This window comes from Elephas maximus, chromosome 6, assembly GCF_024166365.1.
Source record: "Elephas maximus indicus isolate mEleMax1 chromosome 6, mEleMax1 primary haplotype, whole genome shotgun sequence".
In the NCBI taxonomy this organism is placed as follows: domain Eukaryota; kingdom Metazoa; phylum Chordata; class Mammalia; order Proboscidea; family Elephantidae; genus Elephas; species Elephas maximus.
The window spans coordinates 75,951,574-75,976,857 of record NC_064824.1 but is presented as its reverse complement, the minus strand read 5'-3'; the positions used below and the strand labels follow the sequence as shown (position 1 = coordinate 75,976,857).

The 25,284-nt window shown below is 38.8% G+C and overlaps 1 protein-coding gene across 1 annotated transcript in view; it reads left to right on the top strand.

The window, feature by feature from the left end:
* PDE11A (phosphodiesterase 11A) overlaps positions 1–25,284 on the top strand; it is a 600,047-nt gene that overhangs the window by 471,320 nt on the left and 103,443 nt on the right. The window contains exons 13-14 of the mRNA XM_049887539.1: positions 12,264–12,410; positions 12,677–12,784. Of these exons, the coding sequence (XP_049743496.1) occupies positions 12,264–12,410; positions 12,677–12,784 (255 nt within the window). The remainder of the gene's footprint in view (positions 1–12,263; positions 12,411–12,676; positions 12,785–25,284) is intronic.

The following is a 25,284-nucleotide window of genomic DNA, read 5'->3' as shown; positions in this document are numbered from 1 at the left end:
TCCATTGGACTCATGTGAAGGTCATATTTGTACATAAAGTCACATTTTTTTCTTTACACCATTTCTACTAACAGTTGGGAATTTCTGACTGTTTTTTTGCAAGTTTCTGTTTGTGAAACATATAAGCCTATTCACTAAATCCAAGTCTTTCTGGAAATTACAGTGTGCCAAGTCTAATAGCGGAAAAGTTGAGAATGTTGGGTGAAGTTGTTTTGTTTTCTAAGATCCTTAAAAAAGATTGTTCTAAAACTAATATAGTGTGGCTGTTGGTTGGGGTATTTAGGCTATAAGAAGCTGACATTTGAAGTGTATTATTCTTTAAAATGGAATCAGTGTTGATTAAACCTAATTATTCATTTATAAAATCACTATTATTTTATAAATGGTGGCCTATGTTATTTTCTAGAAATCTCTTTATATCATTTAACTTCCTACGCCTCTTTTAGTACTGTTGAGGTGGATTTAGGTACTCAGGTAAACTACCAGTGGATGCAGAGCTTGCCCTCACTCATCACACAATTATAGAGCCTTTGCCACATGTTCTATATGCTAACGGGTGCCGTGGAGTGTGGAAGAAAGATCAGTGGCTACCATCTCTCAGGTGAGGCTCCAGGAGGGAGAATCAGCAAGGACTCAAGCAAGGCCCACAGAGCATCAGATTGAGATTGGGATTTGCAAACAAGCACATGAGTCAAAAATCGGGATATTAAAGGGTGGTAGTTCTGGCAGAACCAAGACTAAAGGCAGCAATTTGCTGGTTTAGAAAGACCATGCTGGACTGGCAGCACCTTCATTAGGGAATTCCCATCTCGCATCCCTAAACCTTAAAGCCTAATGCAATCAACAGAACCTCAGCTGCTTGAAAATATCCCATTCTCCCACTGCTAAGATGTGGGAAGAGGGGCACAAAGAGAAGTTCGTGATAACCTCATAAGACCACCATGGAACATTCACACATCCACCCTGCAAGGATCCATGTCCTTCTTGGAGGGTGAAGGAGGCTAAATTACCTCTCAGAGTCACACAGCTGCCAAGCTCAGACTGGAGTCTGGAGACCAGAGCCACAGGTTAGGGGCCCCTCTGTGCATCTCCTACTGCAAACAGCCCTTGTGCTGTTTAAACAAATAGATCATTAGAGTCACCCAGAGATAAAAGACTACTGACTTATTTATTTTACCGGGTCTTCAATTTCTGCATGTGTGTGTGTGTGTGTGCATGTGTGTGTGTTGATTCAAATGCCAGGATATTCACAGGGGTGATTGGCAAAAAGTTCCTATAAACCTCAAATCCACCAGGAGTTATTGTGGCACAGCTTGGGGGGAAATAAAATAACTTTCATCGGGACTATCAGGCTTTAATTCACACATCCAATAAATATTTGATGAGTTTCTTCCACGTGCCAGGCATCGTCCACAATAGCGAAGACTGTGCTGGACACTTAGGACAAATGACTCCACGCAGCATTACTGCGGGCAGGGTGTCATGGACCACTGCCCCAGCTCTCAGGGGCTCTGGAGCTTGTTCATTTCAGTCCTGTCCAAGTTCAGGTACACAGGGCTCCCTCATCTTGCTAGCTCAGAGCTTTACACCTTTGTTTTTCTCCATAATCACTCTGTTTACTCTTCTTTCCTCTTTAATAGAGCATGAGCATATCAGATATAGGGTCTACATCTTTTCTTTGGTTTCAGAACAGATTCTATGACCTTGGAAATTTTTATTGTGTTAGCTCTTTTTAAACATTTTTATTCTAAATATGTTTTATAAAGCCAGAGTTTTACAATGATTTGGAATTAAGGCAGGGACACTAAGTTAAAAGTATTTCATCAAGCTCCCCAGGGTATTCCTCTGGTGCCTGGTACTTCCCCATCACAGCATATATCACACTGTATTGTAATTGTCTGCTCACTTCTTGATGGCCCCCACCAGACTGTAAGCACAGGGATCCCACCAATTTTACAAGTGTATCTCTAGCGCCTAGTGGAATGCCTGGTGCAGAAGTACGCCTTCAATAAATGTGCATAGAATTAAATGTAGAGGTCCCATATGGGAGTGAAAAGGATCCCTGGTGGTGCAACAGTTAAGCACTTGGCTGCTAACTGAAATGTTAGTGATTCAAACCCACCCAGGTAACTCCGTGGGAGAAAGACATGGCGATCTGCTCCCATAAAGTTTACAGCCTAGAAAACCCTATAGGGGGGTTCTACTCTATCACATGGGGTTGCTATGAGTCAAAAATTGACTCCATGGTACCTAACAACAACAACAATGGGAACGGATAGAACGGATTCCTCAGGGTCTTCTTGTTGAAATCTTATATGCCCACCTTTTCCTTCCTTGGGGCTTAGAGACGCAATAATGAGAGTAACAGCAACACATCAAAAACAACGACAATCACAACACTCTATTATTCAGTGTTTCCGACTTCCAAGCACTGTGCTAGGCTTTTTATGTGCATTATTTCATTTACTTCTCACAACAGCCACTCAGCAAGTAGGTGTCAGAGCAAGGGCTAGAGCCCACATCTCTTGTTATAAGTGTTCTAGGCAACTGCAAGGTAAATTTAATAAATTGTTTCAAGAGAAAGCAATTACTAGAAGAATTTAAACCATACTTTTTAGTAACATCATTGCAGAAATTCCTAGTAGAGTCAAACCTTTTCTTTGGAGGATAGTATTGTTAGTTTGGTGTTTCATTACTTATTGGCAGCGAATTATTTTATCCCTGTTTTATTATGAAATTTTTCAAACATACCAAAAAAGTTAGAAGAATTATACAGCCAGCAGTCCTCAAGCAATGGTTTTTCACTTCTTGGACAACCCCTCACACTCTTACTTTCATGCTCCAAATCTGCACACCTCTCCAAGCCACCCAAGTCTGAGTAATTTGTTGCTATGCTTAACAAAACCAGTTGCTGTCAACTCTGACTTATGGGGACCCCGTGAGTGTCAGAGTAGATCTGTGCTCCACTGGGTATTCAATGGCTGATTTTTTGGAAGTGGATCGCCAGGTCTTTCTTCTCTGGGTAGATCGACCTTTCAGTTAGTAGCAAAGTGTCTTAACCATTTGCACCATCCAGGGACTCTATTGCTGTGCTTACTCTAAGGATAATGTCAGGGACAATGGTTCTCAATCTTTAGTGACCATCAGAATTGTCTTAAGGGCTTCTTGAGCACAAAAGGGGCGGCAGCGGCGGTGGGGGGGGGGTGGGGTGGGGAGGGTAGGTACCTCCAGAGCTTTTTTATTCAAAATTTGAATTTCTAATAAGTTCCCAGTTGGTGTTTATGCAGCTGGTTTGGAGACCACATTTTAAGAATTACTGGCTTAGGAAATTTTTCACTGAAAAACACAAGAGATGTTTCTCTCTGGACTCAGAGCCAAGCATAGCTGTGCCTCTATGGGTTTCCTTAGTCCTTGTTTTGTTTTTGTCTTATGAACACTATAAATCATCTACCATGTGTTCTCTTTGTAGTGGTGCTAGTAAGCTTGCAGAAACATTTGTGGCCATCTTTGCAAATGTATTGACTCTATGGCATGCATTTAGTCTAGCCATGTCACTTCAAATCATGTTTTGTATTCCTATCCTTAGTTTCCCTTTGACTTGTCTTTCTGGCCTATTTCTGTTTATTCTCTGGTATTGCATGAATCTTTGAAATCTACATTAAACACTTTTTTGGAACAAAGCTGGGTACGTATGTAACAAGAAAAACTTTGATATACCATATTGACTAAACTTGAAACAGAAGGCAGTAAACTTTTATAACAGAAACAGTTTTCAAAAGGAAATTTACTTCAGAGTACCCACCTGGTTTAGAGACTATAGGCTTGATGAACAGCACTTTTAAATCAAAGGTACAACATATCATCAGCGCTTAGTGCTGATTCTCTTTCACCTTGCATACTGCCTTTACAATCATTGTACAATGTCCATGATGCCTTATGAACTGATCTTGTAAGCTTCCTTTTAAACAACTGTCTTTCATGAAACAATTAGAGAAAGGTATAAAAAAAAAAATAGAAATACATAAACTGATGTGGTATACGTACATGTGTTTAAGAAGAAATACTTGACACCTTTGTTTAAGAAATTATACCAGATTGTGTTTAATTTTATTTTAAACACTACATCCTAGAAAAAAGAAAATCTCTTTAAAAGTGACTTGCTTCTGTTGAAATGCAGTATTCAAAATTTCAGTGCTGCTAAGGAGAACTGTTTCATTAATAAACACGAATAATCAGGGCATGTAAGAAATATTAAAGAACTAGTCACATGGGGAGAAATGTTCCTATTTCAAAGGGACAGTTGTGCACGTGTCTTTTGGTTCTCTCCATGACAAGCAAAACACGCGGCAACCATGACTGTCTGTGAAGCTTACATTGCTTCTGGAAAGATAACAAAGAGTTTCTGGAATGAATGGAACCCAGTTATAGATAAGATTGATTCACTAGAACAGCTCAAAAAAAATAAATAAAAAGATGTTTAATTCCTGGTAAGATTTCTGAAAATCACGCAAAGAAGTGATTGAGGTATAGAAGATTTTCCTGCTGCTAGGTCTACTTGAACCTAGAAAACCAAGGTGATTAAGCAATAATTTAGAGTAATTAAAGGTGAACAAGAAAAGGGATACATTGTACTTAGGAGTTTGTCTTTCTTTAAATCTTCTTCTCATTTTTATCATCGTTATTAGTAACTAGTAATATTTTTGCTTTTATGCACTTAAAAAGACAAATGTATAAAGTGCTCTTTGATTTGGTAAACAGTGTTAAGGGAAATTTTGTCACTATCTAGGTGAAGCTTAGACATTGTAGGGTACTGAGATCCTAAAAGCAAACAGTCCCAGGGGAAGTTCTTCTTAAACTTAAGTGTGTATGAGGGTCACCTGGGGTGTTTGTTAAACCCCAGGACCTACGTTAAACTACACAGGGGTCAGAAGAAAGCTACGGACCCCTCCGCAGAGATTACACATAAACACATTCATGACAATTTTCATACATGATTCAGGAAGCTCATTTCTACTCTAATGGGTGTGCTTGAAAACCATAGAGCATGAAACCCAACCCAGTGCCGTCGAGTAGTGACCGTAAATATTACAGTGATTTACATAACATCTGATAAAGAAAGGTCACTATAGGATGGGATAGGAAGGAATGAGTGGGAATTAATATGTAAGGAAGATGGGATTTGAATTCCAATTTGCAAAGAGTAAGAGGGAATTTAAATCCAGTAGGTGGGGTTAGGATAACCTGAAAGATGAGCATAAAGATGGTAAAATGACTAGCCTGATGTATTGGAGGGCTTCCACAGAAAACTAGAAGATTTGGTGGTCAATGTGAAGCCAGTTTATTAAGGGCCTTGAATGCCAAGCAAAGGAATTTTACTTTATCCAGCAGGCCACATTGAGCCCTTAAAGGTATTTAAAGAGGGGGTGACATGATACAAATGGTATAAGCTGAGTTAAAGGGAGAAAATCTATATTTTACTATATTTTTTAATAAGAGCTAAGGGAGGTTCTCATAGTTCTTCTTTTTAAAATATTTCTTGGCAATTCTTGGACATTTATATTCACCCGTATGTTCTACTTCTGTGTACAGAAGTAACCCATGCAGTGTAAGAGCTTGGTTATCTCAGTGTTGTATGCTTGTCCCCAGGAACATAACTCAGATCTTCACATCATTGCTACACATGCCACTAGGTGGCTTCACAGCCTTTTGTAGCTTTTGGTGTTGTTTTATAAATGAGCTGGCAGAGCCTGAAAACGTGCTGGGCCTTCTCAGCCAGCTGAGTAGTGCACTCCTCAGATTATCTCAACTTTATTGATCTTTCTCCTTGGAATGCTATAGTTTTCCTCTCGGGTGTCACATGTTGTAGATAAACCTGTAAGGGACCTCAACATCCCATTTTTCCCTGCTTGGAAGTTGGTACAGACAAGCTACATTGTTCTAGGATTAATAAGAAATGATGTCCTCCTTCCTGAGCAAGAACAGAAATGAGTTAAAATTTCATGATTCACCACTAAAAACATGGCTGTATGTATCCAATTAAGTATCTAATCCCTCTAAAGACTGAGTTCATGTGTGTGTTTTTAAGCACTTCTCGGCCTTATCCCAGACTCCCATCTAGACAGAAGGATCTCTTTTCTTCCTGCTCTCTGCCCCACAAAATCACTGGTTTGCTGCTTCCGTCATTTTACCAAGTTACCTTGCAAAGTCAAGGGTGGTCTTAGAACCCTGTGAATGCTCTGCTGGCTGGCCTGGGCTAACATCATTTGTCCAAGGTCTGCTTCTGCTTGCCTAGAGGACAAGTTACTATTTCAGGATGGTTTTGGGAGTATTGAGCTGATTCTGTTCACTCTGATCAGTCCAAAGCTAACAGCTGGGGCTCCTCAAAGCCAATTGTGAGTTTAGAGACTCCCCCAAGTGGGTCCGTAGAAGTAAAGACCAAAACGTTGTCCCCTAAATGGGCCCAGACTACTCATCATAAAAAAAAAAAAAATAGACCAATGGGCTAGTCAGTGCACCCATAATAAAGAAACACGGGACCTTCTGGCTTAGCATAAGCCTCAATTTTAGAGGCAGGGTAGTGGTTAGGAGCCTGGTTTCTAGAACTAGACTCCACAGGTTCAAATCCACCTCTGCCAATCGCAACCGTGCTACCTTGAGCAAATTGCTCTGTTTCAGTTGCCTGATTTGCAGCCCGGGATTACTAATATTACCTACCTCTTATGCCCTTGTGAAGACTAACTAAATTAATACACATAAAGTGCTACAACAGTACCTGCCATGTAGTAAGTACTATGAAAGTATTGGCAAAATAAAGAACTTAGTTGTGCCTTCCACATCACCACAACCCATGCTCCCATCTCCAATAATCCCAGGATCCTAAGGTTCCCTGACTTTTGCTTTTGCTCAGAGGTATAAGTGAGGTAATGGGCTGTATGGCAACAAGTCGATTTTCCTTTGAATTTCCAGGGCTAGACCATCACCCATTTTGTTGTTTCTTCCCATTTTCTGAGCATTGCAAAATGTAATATTCATGTCTCAAGAGGTCTAGGATTGTATTTTAACATTTTATAGCCTCTTTGTAAAGCTACCTTTTCAATTTTAGAGGAGACAGTTTTATGACTCCTTTTGATAACCACTTAACTATTAAGACCCAAACAAAGAAGAGGAATGGTCAAGGGATATCAGGTACTCCCAGCCAGCTAGAGTCCCACCTCTCGAACATTATTCAGATTAGCTCCAGGACTCATAATTCTGCGTTTTCATTTATTGCTGCAGTAAAGCAAATGGTTCTTTTATCCAAATGTTATTTTCTGGCTATTAATTCAGTAGTTGTTTTGGATTGTGGCACTCCTCATTGATTTAGGGATATGGCGCTTTATAAATATTTAAAAGTCGAAGACTGACATTTGGAGAAATTGACTTTGATTTGTTTTGTTAATATCTTATGACTATAGTAATTACAGGTTTGGAAGATATGGTCCCATTTTCTTTATAACTGATAAAAAGAAGAAGAGATGGGGAGCACATATCTCTATAACAGTGAACTTGGCAACTGAAGGCTCTTCCTAAATCTCTCGCAGACCAGACCTCTATGCACACCTCCTCAGGACACATATGACTCTTTACTCATTTTAGTTTTCTCCAGAGACTGCTCTTGAACCCAGGAATGTGTAGATGAAAACTACCCACGCTTCTCAAAATAGCTGAAAATGGTCATTCCTGAAAGGCTTGGGGTTCTCTCTGCAGCTACAAGTGCCAGCAAGGGTTTACAACAGGGCTCAGGGTGATCTATAGACTGGTATGATTTAACCATGGATCAATCAACCCATTAGGAAAAAAAAAAGGCAAGGTCAATAAAGATGGGTCTTGGTGAACCAGAGGTCATCCAACATTTTTCAACCTAATGTTCTTATTTCCTTTCCATTAACATTTCATAATGAAAAAATGCCTATATTCCTTAATTTTTAAGATAATTAAGTGAATTTAGTGCCTTTGAAGGGTAGAAGATTTATAACGACATTAGGGAATACACTGTTAATAATCTGCAAGACAGAGGCCACGTGGATAGCTCTACACAGTTTCCATCACCATTGCTGCACCTTGACTATAAACTATAAGGGCTCAACCTCCACTGGCAGTTCAGAACCAAACTTCTCTCCTGAGACCAGAAAGACTTACATCTTTTGGGACAAGGCTTCTCCCCTCATGGGAAGTGGTCTTCCAGTTGTACTTGAATTTGAACAAATTATAATGAGCTCAGATCTTTCCAAGAACTTGGCATTCTTTATATACAAGGCCCTGCAACCTGTGTTGGAAACAGAGAGCTGTTCTGGTGCTTCACTAAGGAAAAAGAAGCATGGCATCTGCCTCTAAGATTGTTGTAGGCTGATGAGGAGATCAGGATTGACACAGTGAACACACCGGGCTCAGAACAAGACAAGGAGATCTACATGGCTATAGCCAGGCCATGCCCATATGGAAAAACAGGGACTAAAGACCACATGCTGGCTTACCCATGAGTTTCCCAAGCTGATTACTTAAGGCATCATTTAATAAAAATAATTGCAATGATTTTGGGGTAAAGATGGTAGATCAAACACACTCATTTTTCTTTTGTTCTCTCCCCTAAACTCCACTAAAACAACAGAGTTTTTTTTTTTTTTTTTTTTGAGGCATACACTCTCAAAGTAAGAAAAAAAGGGGGGGAGGAGAGAGGAGAAGACTCACATTGACAAAATTTTAGAAGCTAGAAAGCAAATGGACAAGAAAGCAAAAATAAGCTAGCAATAGGAAAAGCTAAGGGGCAAGCAGATTTATACCATAGACTCCTGCCCCTAGTAGCTCAGAAATTGGCTAATTAAGTACCTTTGGAAATGGGAATGAAAGGTGGACAATAAACAGAAAAATGGAGATCTAAGAAGCAATTTTTTTTTTTTTCAAGAAGCAATTAGATCCTTTTGGTCCTTTTTCAGAATCCTCCACTTCTTAGAGACTAGAAGTTTAGTCTCTGAAGAGGGTATAATAGAGAGCCTTTGGGTTAGAGTGCAGAACTTGAGGGTAGAAGAACATACTAAAAACAGGGAGGATTAAATGAACAGTTACATACCAGTGCTAAGACCCTCTTCTAACCCGATTCCCTATTAAGCTCCAGCCAGAAGATTCTTCTCTGGGGCATTTAAGTAGCTGAATAGCAAAGACCTAAGATATTAACATTTGGTGGCTACTCCAAGGAAGCAGGTCAGCCAGATCCCCCTACAGAGAAGCCCCCTCCCCCTTCCCCCAAGCTACAAATAGATGCTTTTAGAGCCCCCACTTTTAAACAGGAACCATCAACAAAGATGACCAGACAGCTAGTGAAACCTCTAATGTGGAGGAAAGACACTAAAACAATGTGAAGAAAGTGAACTAAACTGTGAAGGAGAAGAAAATGTCAAGGAACTACCATTAATACCCTCAAAGAGGTAAGAGAAGGAATAGCATCCATGAAACAAAATTGAGTGCTATTAAAAAACATTTTTAAATGAATATCCAGACAACAACAAAAAAAGAGGTCTTAGAAATGAAAACTGTATACTAGAAATTAAAATCTCAAGAATAAGAAGAGAGGATGCATCCAAGAAAATAGAGCAAAAAGAAAAAGAAATGAAAAATGGAAGGAAAAAAAAAAAGAAAAAAAGTCCAAATATCAAATAATGGGAATTCCAGAAAAATAAAAGAGGGGAAGAAGTCATCAAAGAGCTCATTTGAAAACTTTCCTAGAATTAAGGAACATGATTTTCCAGATTAAAGGGCTTACAAAGTACCTCGGATTATGGATGAAAATAAACTCACAACAAGGCACATTTTCATGACACTTCAGAACTCTGAAAGCAAAAAGAAGATCCTACAAACATCACGGGGAGGGTGAGAGGATCAGGACTCAGAATAGCTTCTAACTTCTGAAAAGTAATATTGGAATCTGAAAGACACTGGAACAATGCCTTCGAAATTCAAATGGAATGATTTCTAACCTAGAAATCTCTATCTAGACAAATTATCAATCAAACTGAATGATAATAACATAAAGATATTTTCAGACATGCAAAGTTTCAAAAATTTTATGTACCCACACCTTTTCTTTGGAACTTTTGAAGGATGCTGCCAAAATGAGGGGAGAAAGCAAGAAAGATGTGGGACAGGAAACACAAGAGAGAGGTGAAGGCATTCCCAGAATTATGGTAAAGAAACATGCTTGGCTGACAGCTATATATCAGACATAGAAGACCAGTCCAGATGGGAGAAGTTGGGTAAGTTCCGGGAGAGATATCTTCAAGAAGAAACTGATGGAGTACCTGAAGCATCTGAAGTAATCATTATGAGAGGAGACTTAGACAGCTGGTAGAGAGTTTGGAGATTGAATCAGTGATAAATACATAGAAAACTAAGCGAGCATTAAAAAGAAGAATTGTTAACTCCAGAGAATACAAAATGCTGTCAAGGAAAAGGAAAAGCAATCACAGAAAATTGTGTGACTTAGTGTGTCTTTTACATAGTTGTAATAATGTAGACCCTGAATATGCACCTAAGCAAAGTTATTATATCAGTATATTGGGTAGTGAGAAGAGTCAGTGTATGAGGCAGCAGAGGTTGGCAGAGGTCATGTAGAACAGCTTAATCTTCTTCATCTCTAATGTTGTGAAGTCAATGGATAATGCTTAAAACAGAGATAATCAAGAAATAAGACTATAAGCATCTTACTTAGGCAAACACAAAAGAAATCTAAAAGATTTGGAAGTGGTTGTCTCTGAGCGAGGGAAAATTTTTATATCAGGTATTTGCTTGTGTGTGTGTGTGTGAGTGTAACTCGCCTTGTAAAACTAGTTTACTCATAAAACTATGTGCATGTATAACTTCGATTAAAAAATATTTTGAAAGTAAAAATTAAAAAAAAAAGTGCTTGTCATGGGGCCAGGAGCAAAGAGTAGGGACACGCACATGTGTGCACACGCACGTTTTCTGCCACTGTGCTTGGATTTCACACCCTTGCCTTTATTGCAAAGAACTGGTATCTAAAAAAAAAAAAAAAATTTTTTTTTTTACAAGCATGTTAATATATGAAAGTGATTTACTGAAGGATAAGCTGATTGATTTTTTTTAATGAGAATAAATAATCATCAGAATAGAAGGTAAATTATTTTGTAATGTACATATTTGTTCATCATTCTTTCATATTGTGAATAACCGGTGTTCAGATTTTAACCTGAAGATGTAAACTCCTGTGGAGGAAGACAGAGTTGGGAAGGAAGAATTGATTATGTGGTTTCTGGAATGCTTAGAGTGACCACAGTTGCATTTAATTGCTTAGGCAAAGTAGTCCCAGGGTGTGAATTACTCCCTGGGTAATTTACACCCAGTGAACAGACTGGGAATATGAATGTGGAATGGTCCGTGATAACCCGACAACATAAAAATGACTTCCTTAGCAAGAGTGGCCTGAAGGAAATGGCAGACCCAATCAAATCAGCATAAAATGATTTCAAAGATTTTTTTCCTTCTCTTTCGGTTTGTGCGGGTTGACTGATTGACAGTTGCCTAACATGGCTGTTTTGATATCCCTGCATATGTATGATGAGTATTGTAATTATGTTGTCAGGTTTGTATAGAATAAAGCTAAACAATATTGCAAAATTTATTCCTTAAATGAAGCATATACTATGCTACCTTCCAAATATCTCTATTTTATTAAGAGAACATATTTTGCACCAGAGATGTGCTGTCTGATCCTTTCCATCCTTCTGAAGACACGGAACTCGTATGCAACAATGAGCACGTGTATGGCTACATGATATAAGGATACAAGAAACAAGACAAAGTGGTGTATTCCATCTCCTTCTGAATAGCAGCAATTAAAATTCACAGCTGCTGGCTGCCCAGATGTTTCTTTCATTTAGTGCCCCGTTTTTTTTAATATGCATCAGAATATATTGTATGAACGGGGTTGTAGTAAACTAGACAGCTCTATATTCTAAATTCTGCAGACTAGATCCTGTGTGTATATTTTATCTTCAGATTAGCTTCCCTCCCCTCCTCCCCCCTTCATTTGCTTGGGGCATTTGCAGTTCAGAAACAAAAGACATTTACAGCTCAGAATTTAGCTATATCAGGGTGTAAGTGCAGGTCAGGCCTGATTTATGTGGCACTGCTGATAAGCAGGGAGGACAGCAAGACGTGGGGTTTGGGAAAGCTGGTGAACTTGGCTTGACTTATGTCTTCTGCTTTTGCAGGCAGCCAACATCCCTCTGGTGTCAGAACTTGCCATCGATGACATACATTTTGATGACTTTTCTCTCGACGTTGACGCCATGATCACGGCTGCTCTCCGGATGTTCATGGAGCTGGGGATGGTACAGAAATTTAAAATCGACTATGAGGTAAGATGTTCTGTCCTGGATGATCTCAGGATGGCCCCTGGGGCAATGGGTTAGCCCCTCTGAGCCTCAGGTTTTCCAAATACAAAATAGGGATGATAGCACCTTCCCTGGGCACCCTGCGGGATTACCATGAGAATCATATGATACGTTTATGGAAGGACTTTGATCATTGAAGGTTGTTACTCAGATGCAAGGCAGCATTTGGATAATGGTCCACTGGAGACACATACCACTGCCATGACACAACCTCCCCCTTCCCATTCCAGACTCTGTGTAGGTGGCTTTTGACAGTGAGGAAAAACTATCGCATGGTTCTGTACCACAACTGGAGACATGCCTTCAACGTGTGCCAACTGATGTTCGCGATGTTAACTGTAAGTAAAGTATGTTCAGTGACGGTGGATACGGTGGCGGCTGTCCATCACTTGTGTGGACCACAGACCTTCTCCTTCCATTTCCATTTCTCTAACAATTGCCATGTGATTTAGTTGACGTCAGAACTTACCTGGGAGTATATATTTGGTAAGCGTTTCTAAGCTTTAGAGCTGTAAAATCACTGACACACTGAGGCAGGCACAGTCTTGGAATGGTCGCTGGAGCCTCTTTTCTATGGTTTGTCTCAGGAAACTAGTTCTTTTACAAAAGAAATGCTTGGCTTTTCAAAGTAATCTTTTGCAGAGGAAATGGGAATGAGTAACAGAACAAAGAGATCACTGGATAAGAATCTAACCTGGTGGAAAGCCAAAGTGGGGAGGTGTCAACGTTACCCACAGGAACACAGAAATCCTGGGAGATACTTATCTGGCTGGAGAGGGCAAGAGAGAGCAGAGTGGGGTAGGAGTGTATACTCTCAGGGTTAGGGGCTCACCAGACTTAAAATCTCTGCCCCAGGGGCTGGAACCCAGTGAAGGTGTCCACTGTGTTTTATGGAGGTAGCTGGGGCAACCTGCCAGAGGTAAGCCTTGGAATTTAATCTAGAGGCAAATGTTTGTGGCCATGATTGAAACAAAATCCTCTATTTATCCTTATTCCTGGCAAAAAAATAAGGCTTGCCTTGGCCTTATTTTCATTTATATTGTGAAGATATCATCAAGTAAAATGTTTCCTGGCTTAAATTTGTTGGCTTTTGATATCATGGAGAGATATGTGTGTGTGTGCATGTGTGTATCTTACGTACATATGTTTAAACATATCTACCATAGGAAAAAAGAGAACATGAGTTTTGGATTCTCAAAACATAAATCCAAATACCTTGCATTTTTGCACCCAGGCTCAAATTTAGGGAACTCCAAGTGAAATAAATTTTCCTTTGGTCTAACTGAATGGAAACTATTCTGCTCCTTCCTTTTGAAATGCTCTGCCCCATTCTCTTCCTATTAAAATTTTACTTATCTTTTAAGGCATTGACCTGATACCAGTTCTTCCACGAAGCCTTCCTGCTTCTCCCCAAGCATCAATAAATACTTATTTCTCTGCACTGTATTTAGTATAACACATATATTTTTCTGCTATGTATTTTAAGTTACCAAACTCTTTCTCCTATAGGGTAAGCTGCTTGAGTTAAGAGGTAAATTCTTATTCTTTCAACAACATTCACCCATTCACTCAACACCTATTTCTGAAGGTTTCACCAGCACCTTGCACTCTATTGTACAATTGTTAGATTTTCAACAAATGCATATTGAATTGACTTGAATCAAACGTCACATGGCATAAAAAGATGGGACAAAATCCTCTGCTCTCTTATACTTGAGGACTTGTTTTTTGGGTCTTCAGCTGTTTAAGGAGTAGGCAGACTGACCTGGAAAAATTGGACTAGCCCAGTCCTTTGTTACATACATTATACACCATCAAAGCAATCAGCCAGTCAAGTGAGGAAGGACGATGGTTTGAACTGTGAGGCTTCATTGTTAAAGAGAAAATATTGGTTGAAAAAAATAATGCACTAGCTTCATTTTGTTTTTCCATATCAGATCTCAGCAGATAAGGAATCATTTTCTGTGTGCAGAGTTCAAGAGTGTGGCTCACAGAAGCTATTCGATAAAGAAATTATTAAGTGATTATTTTGAAGTACCTGTTAATTTATGGTGAATTGCCAAAATAAGTAAGCAAGAACCTTGATCAACAAAGAAAAAAGGAATAACTGTGACATTGTGAGTTAGAGGTGTCAAGGTCAGAGATAAATTTTTATGACAAGCCTTAAAAGAGCTGGGGTGGGGGAAGTTGACAAGGATAGAGGGATAGAAGTGGGCACGCAGGAGAAGAAGGAAATACATACTGAATTTTTCTCCAATGTTTTTATGATATGGACAATCTTGATCCTTTTCAAAAAGCTGAAGAGAGTGGAACTCAAAGACTGTGTCACCACAATGGGGATACTCATACTGTCAGGATATTTCAAGGGTACAGTTGTTTTTGCAAGCCTGCTCATCAGCCTTGAAGAGTATCTCTGTTGGTGAACGTTTGGGTTTTGTTTTTGTATTCATGCTAGTGTAGAAAGACGAGAATTAGCTGTTAAGTTCTCCAAGGGGTGGGAGCTTGGGGAGAGGCTACAAAATCAAAACATGTCTTTGGAAAGACTACATTAGTGAATATTATTTTTTTTCTCCTTCACATTGAATTGAAGAACTACATCTGGAAAAGATATTATTTTCCGCTCGTGAAATTTGTGCTGAACTTGACTAAGGGTATAAGTTGAAAATGTCAACTATTGTTTTTCTCTAACCAAGCGATCAGTCCTCAGTATCTTCTCCAACTTGACCACAGGCAATCTTGTTGCTCAGGATATTCTAAGAAAATAATTACAGCAATAACAAAGATTACTTGATAAGTGAAGATGAAAATGAATTTAATTTACTCATCAATTTTAATTTCTAAAATAGGAACCTCAGTTTATGGGAAGCTGATAACCTACTTGCTTCCACGAATGGGCATTTCACTGTCGTTGTGTTTGTTTTTTTTGTGTGTGTCAATGATACTCATATTCCATTTTTTTTTGTTTAGTACCCAAGTTTTCTATTAATCTGGGCGGGGGGGAGGCGGGGAATCACCATACAACCATTGCATTCAGCCAGGGTCACAAAGCCAAGAAAGCACGGCACGTATATGTTGAATTTTCCTCTAGATGGCGCTCCAAGGCAAAGTTTCTCAGCTAGTTGCCAGGGAAAATAGGAAAAAAAAAAAACAAAAACTTGCCAACCTTCCCTGAGAGTGTTTCTTTTCTTCAAGAACAGGAGAAAGAAAGAAAGAAAAGAGTTATAAACAAAGCCAATCTGCCCGGAAAAGAGCCCCTGCTGTCAGGACGGACCTGTTTTCTAATTGACCACACCGCTGATGTTAGTTAGCTTGAATAATCTCCATCTCTGTGCAACCTTAAATCTGTTGTGTATTTTCCTAAGTCCATTGTTTCTGGCAATGGAGAAATGCATAATTGTATGTCATTGATGAGCAAAAATTTTGGCAGTATGTACAAAAAGACGAGACGATTATATGTACCCACCAGCTTCCTAACCTTTAACCCTAAAAAATCATTTAAAACACAGAAAATAAACTTACTGTCTCGGAATTGTGTTTTGCAAAAGTATTCAAGTGTATGCCTAAGTAACAAAGCAGTTTTTGTTCCTTTGGAAATTTTAAAAAAAGAAAAAATTTGTAGGATAGGCAATTTGATATGGAGTGGTGGAAATTTAGTTCACTAGGAACCCTATTAATCCCTCTAACCGAAATTTCAGATTTGAAAAATGAAGGCTTCAATAATTATTCTTTGATTTTAAAGAGCTACTTAGGAAGCTAAAATATACCAAGTACTTTGAATTCCTCAGATAAATGCAGTGTAGAGTACCAGTTACTATTTGTGGTTAAAAAGAATAAAATCCTGTAGATGAATGATAATTATAGAAATTCTATTTATATGTGCTTGTGGAATAAACATCCCATCAAGCACATACAAAATGAAAGAAGATGAACAAATGTCTTATATTCACTGTGTAGACCGGATAGGAAATGGTGGTGCTTTTGTTCGTATTCATAGAATAAAAGGCACACAGAGGTGCCGAGGTTGCAGAGACGTTTTTTGGTTTTATAAATGATGCATGATCTCTGACAGATTTTCCAAGGGGAAAAAAAAACAAGGTTTCCTTAAGAGTCAGTATTCTTTACTGTCCCATAAATGTACTCGTTAGCACTTCGGGCCATGCCCTGCATCCTGTAGGGGCTCAATAAAGATTAATTGAATGAGTGAATTTAGTTTAAAATTAGGGTAATATTATTCAGGGAACCACGTTGCTCAGTGTCCAGTTAAAAAAAAAAAAAACTATAAAATGATGAACAACTATCACTGCTAGAAATCTTGTTCTTTCTTCATATCACACTAAGGTTCAGTGAGGGTTCATATAGAATATTATGATCTTGCAGAATTTGCTGGATATGAAAAGAGAAGAGCACATGATCACATTAAAATTTATGGTGGTGCTGGCGGCAGAGTGCTGGTGGGGAATCGCAGTTAAACACTAATAATAACCAGGTATCACAGCAAACACATTGACACCCCCTGACATTTACAGGGGGGGCTTCTTAAATCTTAAATGTGGAGGTAGCATGTTTAAGTCCATATTTGTGTTGTCAACAAGGTTATTTTCAGAGATAAGCTAAGCCGTTTTATTGATAATTCAAACGAGAGAGCAGAAGGGACATTTAGGGAGAAAAATCCGTCCTGTTAGCCAGCATGATGACAATGCACTGTCTGCTATCTGCAGTTTTCAGGAAACTCCTTGATTTTTGAGGTAGAGAATTTCTTCTGGAAGGGGAATCTTGGAATTCGAATTGGAGCTCCCCTCTCCCAAAAAAAGGACAGAAGCAATTAAATTTTTAAATAAAATATTTTTACTCAATAACCAGAATCCTAATCTCAATAAAAAGAAATCTAATTCCTTTGTAGATGTAACCTTGGAAGGTACAAAGAGATCTAGGTATTTTGTTCTGTAACAAACTGACTGTAATGAAGTAATAAACTATACTAATATCAATAATCATCAAACATCATTTTTTACACTGCATTTCCTTATCAATCTGAGTAGTAACTACTTATATTTTCTTTAAAGTAAATGACAGTATTATCATAATAATACAATAAAATCTGCGTATTAGAAAAACAAATTCTTTAATCTTCATGTAGGTATATTTTGGTTTCTGGTGTGACTTTTAAAAGACGGCAAATTTTTTAAATTTAGGACAGTAGTGGGTTTTAATGTTTTTGCAGAACATCAGTGCTGGGCACTATAAATTAACTATGGAGCTAATCCATTTGAATGCTATGTTTAAATTATATTTAAGACTCCTGCCTTTAATCAAATAAGAAGGCTCCTGTTTTTTGTTCTCTCTGGCTACATCTCAGAGTCCCAGTTAGGCACTCCGTGCTTCTCGCTGACATTTCCTTTATCCACATTTATTTTATAAAGGAAAAAAGTCAAAACCACACATAATTAAGAACCTGGCGGGCTAATAACCAAACATACAATTGAGCAGAGGGATGATCCAATCCATTTTCTCACACAGGAGAGTAACCTCCATAACTCACTTTAAGCTCTGCCACTCATGAGTTATGGGTCATTCCTTTTCTAGTGAAAATAAATTCTCCTGCACCATCAGCCAGAGCTGGGTGTTTTTCTTAGGACATGTAAATTGTAAAACTGTATGAATGCAATCATGTCCAGCATTATGGGGAAGTATAAGCTCTGGCTTATGGACACAGGCTTGTAAGGAGACATGTATGTGGTTTCAGGGCTGTGGCTGCCTAGTTACAATATAGGATTTTTTTTTTACTAAAGTGAATTTATCCTTGATATTTTTACGATGTTGGTAAACTGCTTAATCTGTCGCTTTGTGTTTTACGATGCCAGCCAAATCCTTCAGGTCAGGGAGACCCAGCAACAGAGCCACGACCGTTTATCACAGCCTCCATTTTCCCCGGTTTACGACTTGGTTGGTAGTGGCCTTTCTTAAGACTGAAACCTGGCACCTAAGCATGTCAAGTTGAGAGCTTTAAATTTTTAAAAAAATTTTATGGGTCTCATGTTTAATTTTGATCCAATGATGATGAATAAAAATTGGGATAAGCTTTGAAGAAGCTTCATATTCTTGAAATTCATATACCTGGCCTTTCATGGCACTTAGAGAGATGTCTTTCTGCACAATTAATGTTCACCATGTGATCTGTTTCATTTACTGTGCTCACTAACCACATGCTATATGGTATTTGGTTCACTAATAATTTATCATGAAGAAAATATAAGCTACGTTCCTGAACATGGACAAAATATGCTGTCCTTAGGCTCAAAAAAAAACATAAAGCACATACATTCTTAATGGTAAAAAGCTAAGCCCTTAAGAATCTACTATTTGAATGTACCCTAATGTTGGCCCACTTAGCTCAGGAAAAAAAAAATTTTTTTTTGCTTTTTTTTGAGTTGTAGTATGTGTACAAGTAGATAGATGGAACAAGCCTGGTGAAATATGGGTTCCCATTGAAGCAAAGTGATACATACATGAATGTTCGTTATTGTAGTCTCTATATTTCTGTACATTTTTAACTTCCCAGAATAAATACTTTTTCTTTTAATTATGGTGAAAAGTAGGTTAAAAATGGAGTCTTGGTAGTGATTAAAATAATAAATGAAATAATATAAAATCAATCCAAATTCTTTTTATCCATGAGTTAAATACATACTCAGTATATACAATTGTACCAGACTATTAAGTTTTGCTACCTTGCCTTTCTAAGACTTGCAAGGACAAGCATTTGCAATCTTATCTGAAGTTGAGCGTCAACATCTGGCCAAAATATGACTTAGGTTTTCTGATTTTATAATAAGTGCCTTCAGAAACTCCTGCTTATAAAAGAAAATCATTTAAGTGTAGCCATAACATCTTTACAATTCTGAGCTTGGTAAGGAAGGGACCATTGTAGACTGAAGTCAATATTTAATTAACGGCAAATCAGTATTTGGTCACATTCATTTTGAGGAGAGAAGCAAATTTAATCCAAACTATCCTATCCCACTGCTGTGGCTACTCAGACAAACCACAGTTGGTTTGTGTTGTATTGTTGTGCACTCTAATGAAGGAGACATAGCACCCGAGTAGCTGGGAAGGCCTGGTTGCTAGAGTTCAAAATGGGGCTGAAGTGCCCCTTTATCAGCCGTCAGTTCAGTAGACCCAAATATTGGCAGGCAAAAGTTACCGCAAATGCCAAGTGTGCTTGAACATTAAACCTAGATACTATAGTTTTGTAGCCCTGGTGGTACAGTGCTTAAGTGATACAGCTGCTAACCAAAAGGTCAGCAGTTCAAATCCACCTCCTTGGAAACCCTATGGGGCAGTTCTACTCTGTCCTATAGGGTCGCTATGAGTTAGAATCAACTCGATGGCAATGGATTTGGTTTGGTTCGGTTTTCCACCCAAAAGAAAAAGCTTGAGAAGGTCCTCTGCTTAAAAGCATTGCTTTGGGACCTGTTGTATAGTTTCATACCCATGAGCCTGCCATTGGATTTTATATGTTGAGACATTGCCATTCCACTTTGAAGCACACAAAACATCACAGAAGCATGCTGTACTTGCCCTAAATGCAGGTGGAGCCCAAACATGTCCTGTGTTAGTTTCCTGAGGCTGACAGTTTCTCACTAGAAAAGGGCGCTTGATGGTACTATTCTGGCTGGTACCAGGTGTGATTGAATTGTATGTACAGCAAGAGCCAGTATTCTGCCTGTCTTTTTCACCATTCTGCCCTTGGTGCCTGGAACAGAGTAAGTGCTTAATAAATATTTAATGAATGAGTAAATGAATGAGTGGACACATCTTAAGATATCAGTATTTTATTCCAAGCTAAAGAGTTTGATGAAGTTTGGATATATTCTTAAAAATAAAAAAGGATTTATACACACACGTATGTGCGTGTGTATGTGTGTGCATACACTGTATTTTTAAGCAAATACCGTACACCTTCTATGTTTTGTTGCCAGCCACACCCTCCCCATGTGAGGCATCCTCATAAGGGCACTATGCTAATTTTTCTTCACAACAACCTGTAAAAAAAAAAAAAAAAACTGACATAGTGGCACCTATGAAGATACCTCGTGGGGGAGAGTGTGGCCAGCAAACAAACAGAGAAGGTGCGTGTTATTTATGTAACAATACTCTGAGTGTGTGCATGTGTATTGGGTTTATATAGAGACATATATATAAACCCATTGCCTTTGAGTCAATTCTGACTTACAGAGTGGAACTGCCCTATAGGGTTTCCAAGGCTTTTTTTTTTTAATCTTTATGCAAGCAGACTGCCACATCTTTCTCCTGCAAAGTAGGGTGGTGGGTTCAAACCACTGACCTTTTGGTTAGCAACTAAGTGCTTAGCCACTGCACCGCCAGGGCTCTCTGTCTGTCTACATGCACACACACAGATACACACGCACGTATATATACACATACAGTATATGTTTAATTAATAAATATGCCTCATGGAAAATATCCCATCACTGCTAACATTTTGATGTACATCCTTACAGTCTTTTTCCTATGCATATATTTATGTATTTTATAAAGTTAGAATATTCCATGTGTACTACTATATCTTGCTTTTTTCTCTAAGCCTTAATTGTAATAAAGCACTATGCATTATCAGCTACCTCTTGGTGCACCAGAACCATGTTTAGACTCAAAATGTCAATGGCTCTGTAACATTAACATCTTACTATTTAAGAATAATTTCCTTCATGGAATAAAGTACACACTGATTGATTTTTGAAAGCCCCATTACCTAATGCTCTATTATCATGAGTGTTGAAAAGCTGCCTAACTACACCTATACCCTCACCGTATAAGCTTTATAGCCCAGTAGATATGAACACAGACTCAGAGCCAGGTTGCCTGGGCTCTGTTACATTCTAGCTGTGTATTCTCATACCTTAATATCCTCATCTATAAAATGGGGAAGATAAGAACAAACTCTATTTCAGAGGGTTCTTGTGAAAATTAAACAAGGTTATATATTTGAAATACTTTGAGCAGTGCCTAGAATATACTAAATTCTATACAAATGTTGGAGCACTGGTAGCACCGTGGTTAAGAGTTCGGCTGCCAACCAAAAGGTCAGCATTTCAAATCCATCAGCCCCTCCTTGGAAACCCTATGGGGCAGTCCTACTTTGTCCTGTAGGGTCACTGTGAGTTGGAATCGACTCGACAGCAATGGGTTTTTGGTTTTTATACAAGTGTTAACTATTGTTAATATTATTCCAAACCTCTTTTCTCAGATACACCAATTGCTTGGTACATAACAGGCACCTAATAAAAATAGCATCTGTTAAATTAATGAATTCTCTATAGTACTGTCTAGTGTTGATATTATAGCTGCTGTTTTTATATCTTTTTGGATTCAACAGAACCACAAAGCAAGAGTCATTTTTCTCTGGCCATGATATTCCCCATCCTGTAGAATCACACAGGATCAGTTTTGAAAATGTGGTACATCTGAGCTGGTTTAAATTTTATGCTGGCTAATGATGGGAGATCACGGGATGGCTTAGGGGCCCCAGTGAATCAATCTTACTGGTTTTGGCCCTTTGGAGCTCCAGTTACTTTATGCTCCAGTGGCTAGGGCAGGGTAAACCCAAGCCAAACCTGTTCCCATCGATTCGATTCCAGCTCATAGCAACCCTATAGGACAGAGTAGAACTGCCCCATAGGGTTTCTAAGGCTGTAAATCTTTACGGAAGTGGACTGCCACATCTTTCTCCCACAGAGCAGGCTCGAACCACTGACCTTTCAGTTAGCAGCCAGTGCTTAACCACTGTGCCACCAGGGCTCCTTTATGGTAGGGCACCTGTAAATCTGTTGCCGTCAAGTCAATTCCGACTCATAGTGACCCTATAGGACAGAGTAGAACTGCCCCATAGGGTTTCCAAGGAGCACCTGGTGGATTGGAACTGCCGACCTTTTGGTTAGTAGCTGTAGCTCTTAACTACTATGCCATCAGGGTTTAAAAGGACAGGGTTATTCCTGGGTACATTTTAGCCCAACGAAGGGTGGTCATTGGAAGCCTGCTCAGAGGACAGTCACAAGGCCTTTGTTCAGAGGATGAGGTGGGAATTAGGTCTATATTCCTTGACCATCTCTTTCCTTAGATGCATTGTATTCACTACTTTATATTTCTAATATGGACCATGAGGGAATGCAGGTAAGAAGATATAGCAAGCTAAAAGCTAATAAATTCCGTAATTATTGGGTCAAGAGCAGAAAAGACATAGTTGTATCTGAAAATTGATTAAGAATAAAATAGAGTGGTCAAGGGTGGGATAAATACATTAAAATACTCTTCCTGCTATTCTCTTTTGAAAATAGCTTGTCTTCAGCAGTCAGTTTTTTGACTCAATATGGGTAAATGTGGGTCTGAATGGATAGGACTAGAAGGAAGATGGATGAGGAGGGGGAGGGGCAAATGGACATGTAGTGGCAGGCAGACACTTTTCAGGCCTGACGGTTTTCAGAAACCATTTACCAGGCAGCTTTAAATCACAGTCATGAGATAGGTCCTGCTTCAGTAACTCAGGTATCGCAGTCAAGGGAGGTAAATATGTTTTGTGTGACTGTGGTTATGCTATACTTCAGGGATTCTTTACTGTGAAGATTCAGCGATGTGCTCCAGGGTCTTTGAACACCATAAAATTAGAGAAAATTTTCTGGGAAGAAGGTCCATGGCTTTCATCAAATTCTCAACAGTATCCATGATACAAATAGTTTAAGAGGCGGAGAGGAGCAGGGAGGGAACATGGCTGTGCAAAGCATTATAGCAAAATATGTTCTATTATATAATGGATGAAAACTCATGGCTTAAAAATTAGGATGGCATTAGATTTTAACTTCTAACTAAATTTCTAGCAGAATTGCCTTATTTTCACATTATCCCATCCCTGTTCTTACAGTTCTGATTCAGCAGCTAGTTCTAGTCAACAGCATTTTCACAAGCAAAATCTCCCTAGACCTCAGTGCCCTTCCATTGTTGTCTACAACACTTAACTCCTCGGTATCATTGATAATTATTTTACCCTTGATAGACTTTCAGGATTTACTTAGTGTTAGCAAGATTCAAAGCAACAAAGTTGATTTACAGTTTCAAGATGATAGATAAAGACATTTATACCCTCTTCTCCTTTGGGAATGGGTTCTCCTTTCAAAAATCACCCCAAAATACCAGGAGAGCAAGAAACAGTCTCAAATTCTACATTTCATGGAACCATAATATATGAAGGCAGAATATGGGAGGAATGGTTCATAACTTAGCAGAGAAGAAGGTCCATCCCAAGTGCCTTCACGAGTGAGAGTGTGGGTGAAAAAGCACGCATGAGAAACAATGGCCCCCAGAACCTATCATGGCTCAGGAACTGGAAGCATCAGATACCACAAAAATGTAAGGTGGGGGTGAGGGGGTGATGAAAACAGTGAGTCCCCGGGTCCCCATCCAATCTCCACGTAGTTAGAGGACTATTCTTCCCCCACCTATACAGGAAACCAAAGTATTTGCTGGGGAAAATGATCCCCAGAATTTAGAATATCGGCAGTGGGGAGGGGGCAGTTAATATGAGATGCACACTGAAAACAACAGAATTAAGGAAACTATGAGGATTAAACTTCCTAAATATGGGAAGGTACAGTCCTCTTTGCTTAGAATGCCAACACCCAAGTTTTCACCATCTCTAGGCAGCAGATTGGAAACCCTGGTGGCATAGTGGTTAAGTGCTATAGCTGCCAACCAAAAGGTTGGCAGTTCGAATCTGCCAGGTGATCCTTGGAAACTCTACGGGGCAGTTCTACTCCGTCCTATGGGGTCGCTATGAGTCAGAATCGACTCGATGGCACTGGGGTTGGTTTTGGTTGGGTTTAGACAGCAGATTGGAAATTCCAGAGAAAATAAACGATACTGACAGTTAAGGATCTCCAGCAAAGGAAGAGCCAGTTACATGGTCATCCTGTAGTAAAACCCAGCAACCTATTGACACCACCAACATACACTGGTGCATTTTGTAAGCTTTTTAATGATTTTCTCTTCAATATGACTAGACAACCAAGGATTACCAGACATTTGAGGGAAACTACCACACACAGAGAAAAGAAGGAATTCAGAGGAAACAGTTCAGGGAGTAGAAGGAAATCTCAGAGGAACCATAGTATCTTTAGAAAGATAAAATACTACATCCATGAAAGAAGACTAGCATGCTGTCAGAAAAGGAATAGACAACAAGAAAATGCTTATAAATTAAAAATAGTCTTATTCCCGGAAAGTAAGTGGAAAATAAGTCAAAATAAACAATGGGAAGAAAAGATAAGAAATGAGGAAATCAATAAGAGAAGTCCAAGATTCAACCAATTACAGTCTCATTCCAATAGGTCAGAAAAAATAGCAAAGAGGAAATTATTTTAAAAAAGAGATTATAAGAAAGTTGTACTGAAGAAGACAAGCTTCCAGATTTAAAAGGCTTATCAAGCACAACGAATGAAAAAAAAAGTTCCAAACCGAAGAGTATCTTTGTGAAATTGCATAACGCCAGGGATTGGGAGAGGGTTCTAAAACAGAGAAAATCTAGTCACACTTCAAAGTATTAGGAGTAAGGATGGTATATACTTCTCAAAAGCAATTTTGAATACCAGAAAACAATAGAACAGGCCTTAAAAATTCTGAGTGAAAATGTCTCAAACCTAGAATTGTTAGGCAAACTATCAACTGAGTATGAGAATAATGACATTTTCAGTAATTCATAGTTTCAAGAAAAAAACAAATTATCTACCCCAGTTTTAAAAAATTAACACCCTTTTTCATGAAGCCACTA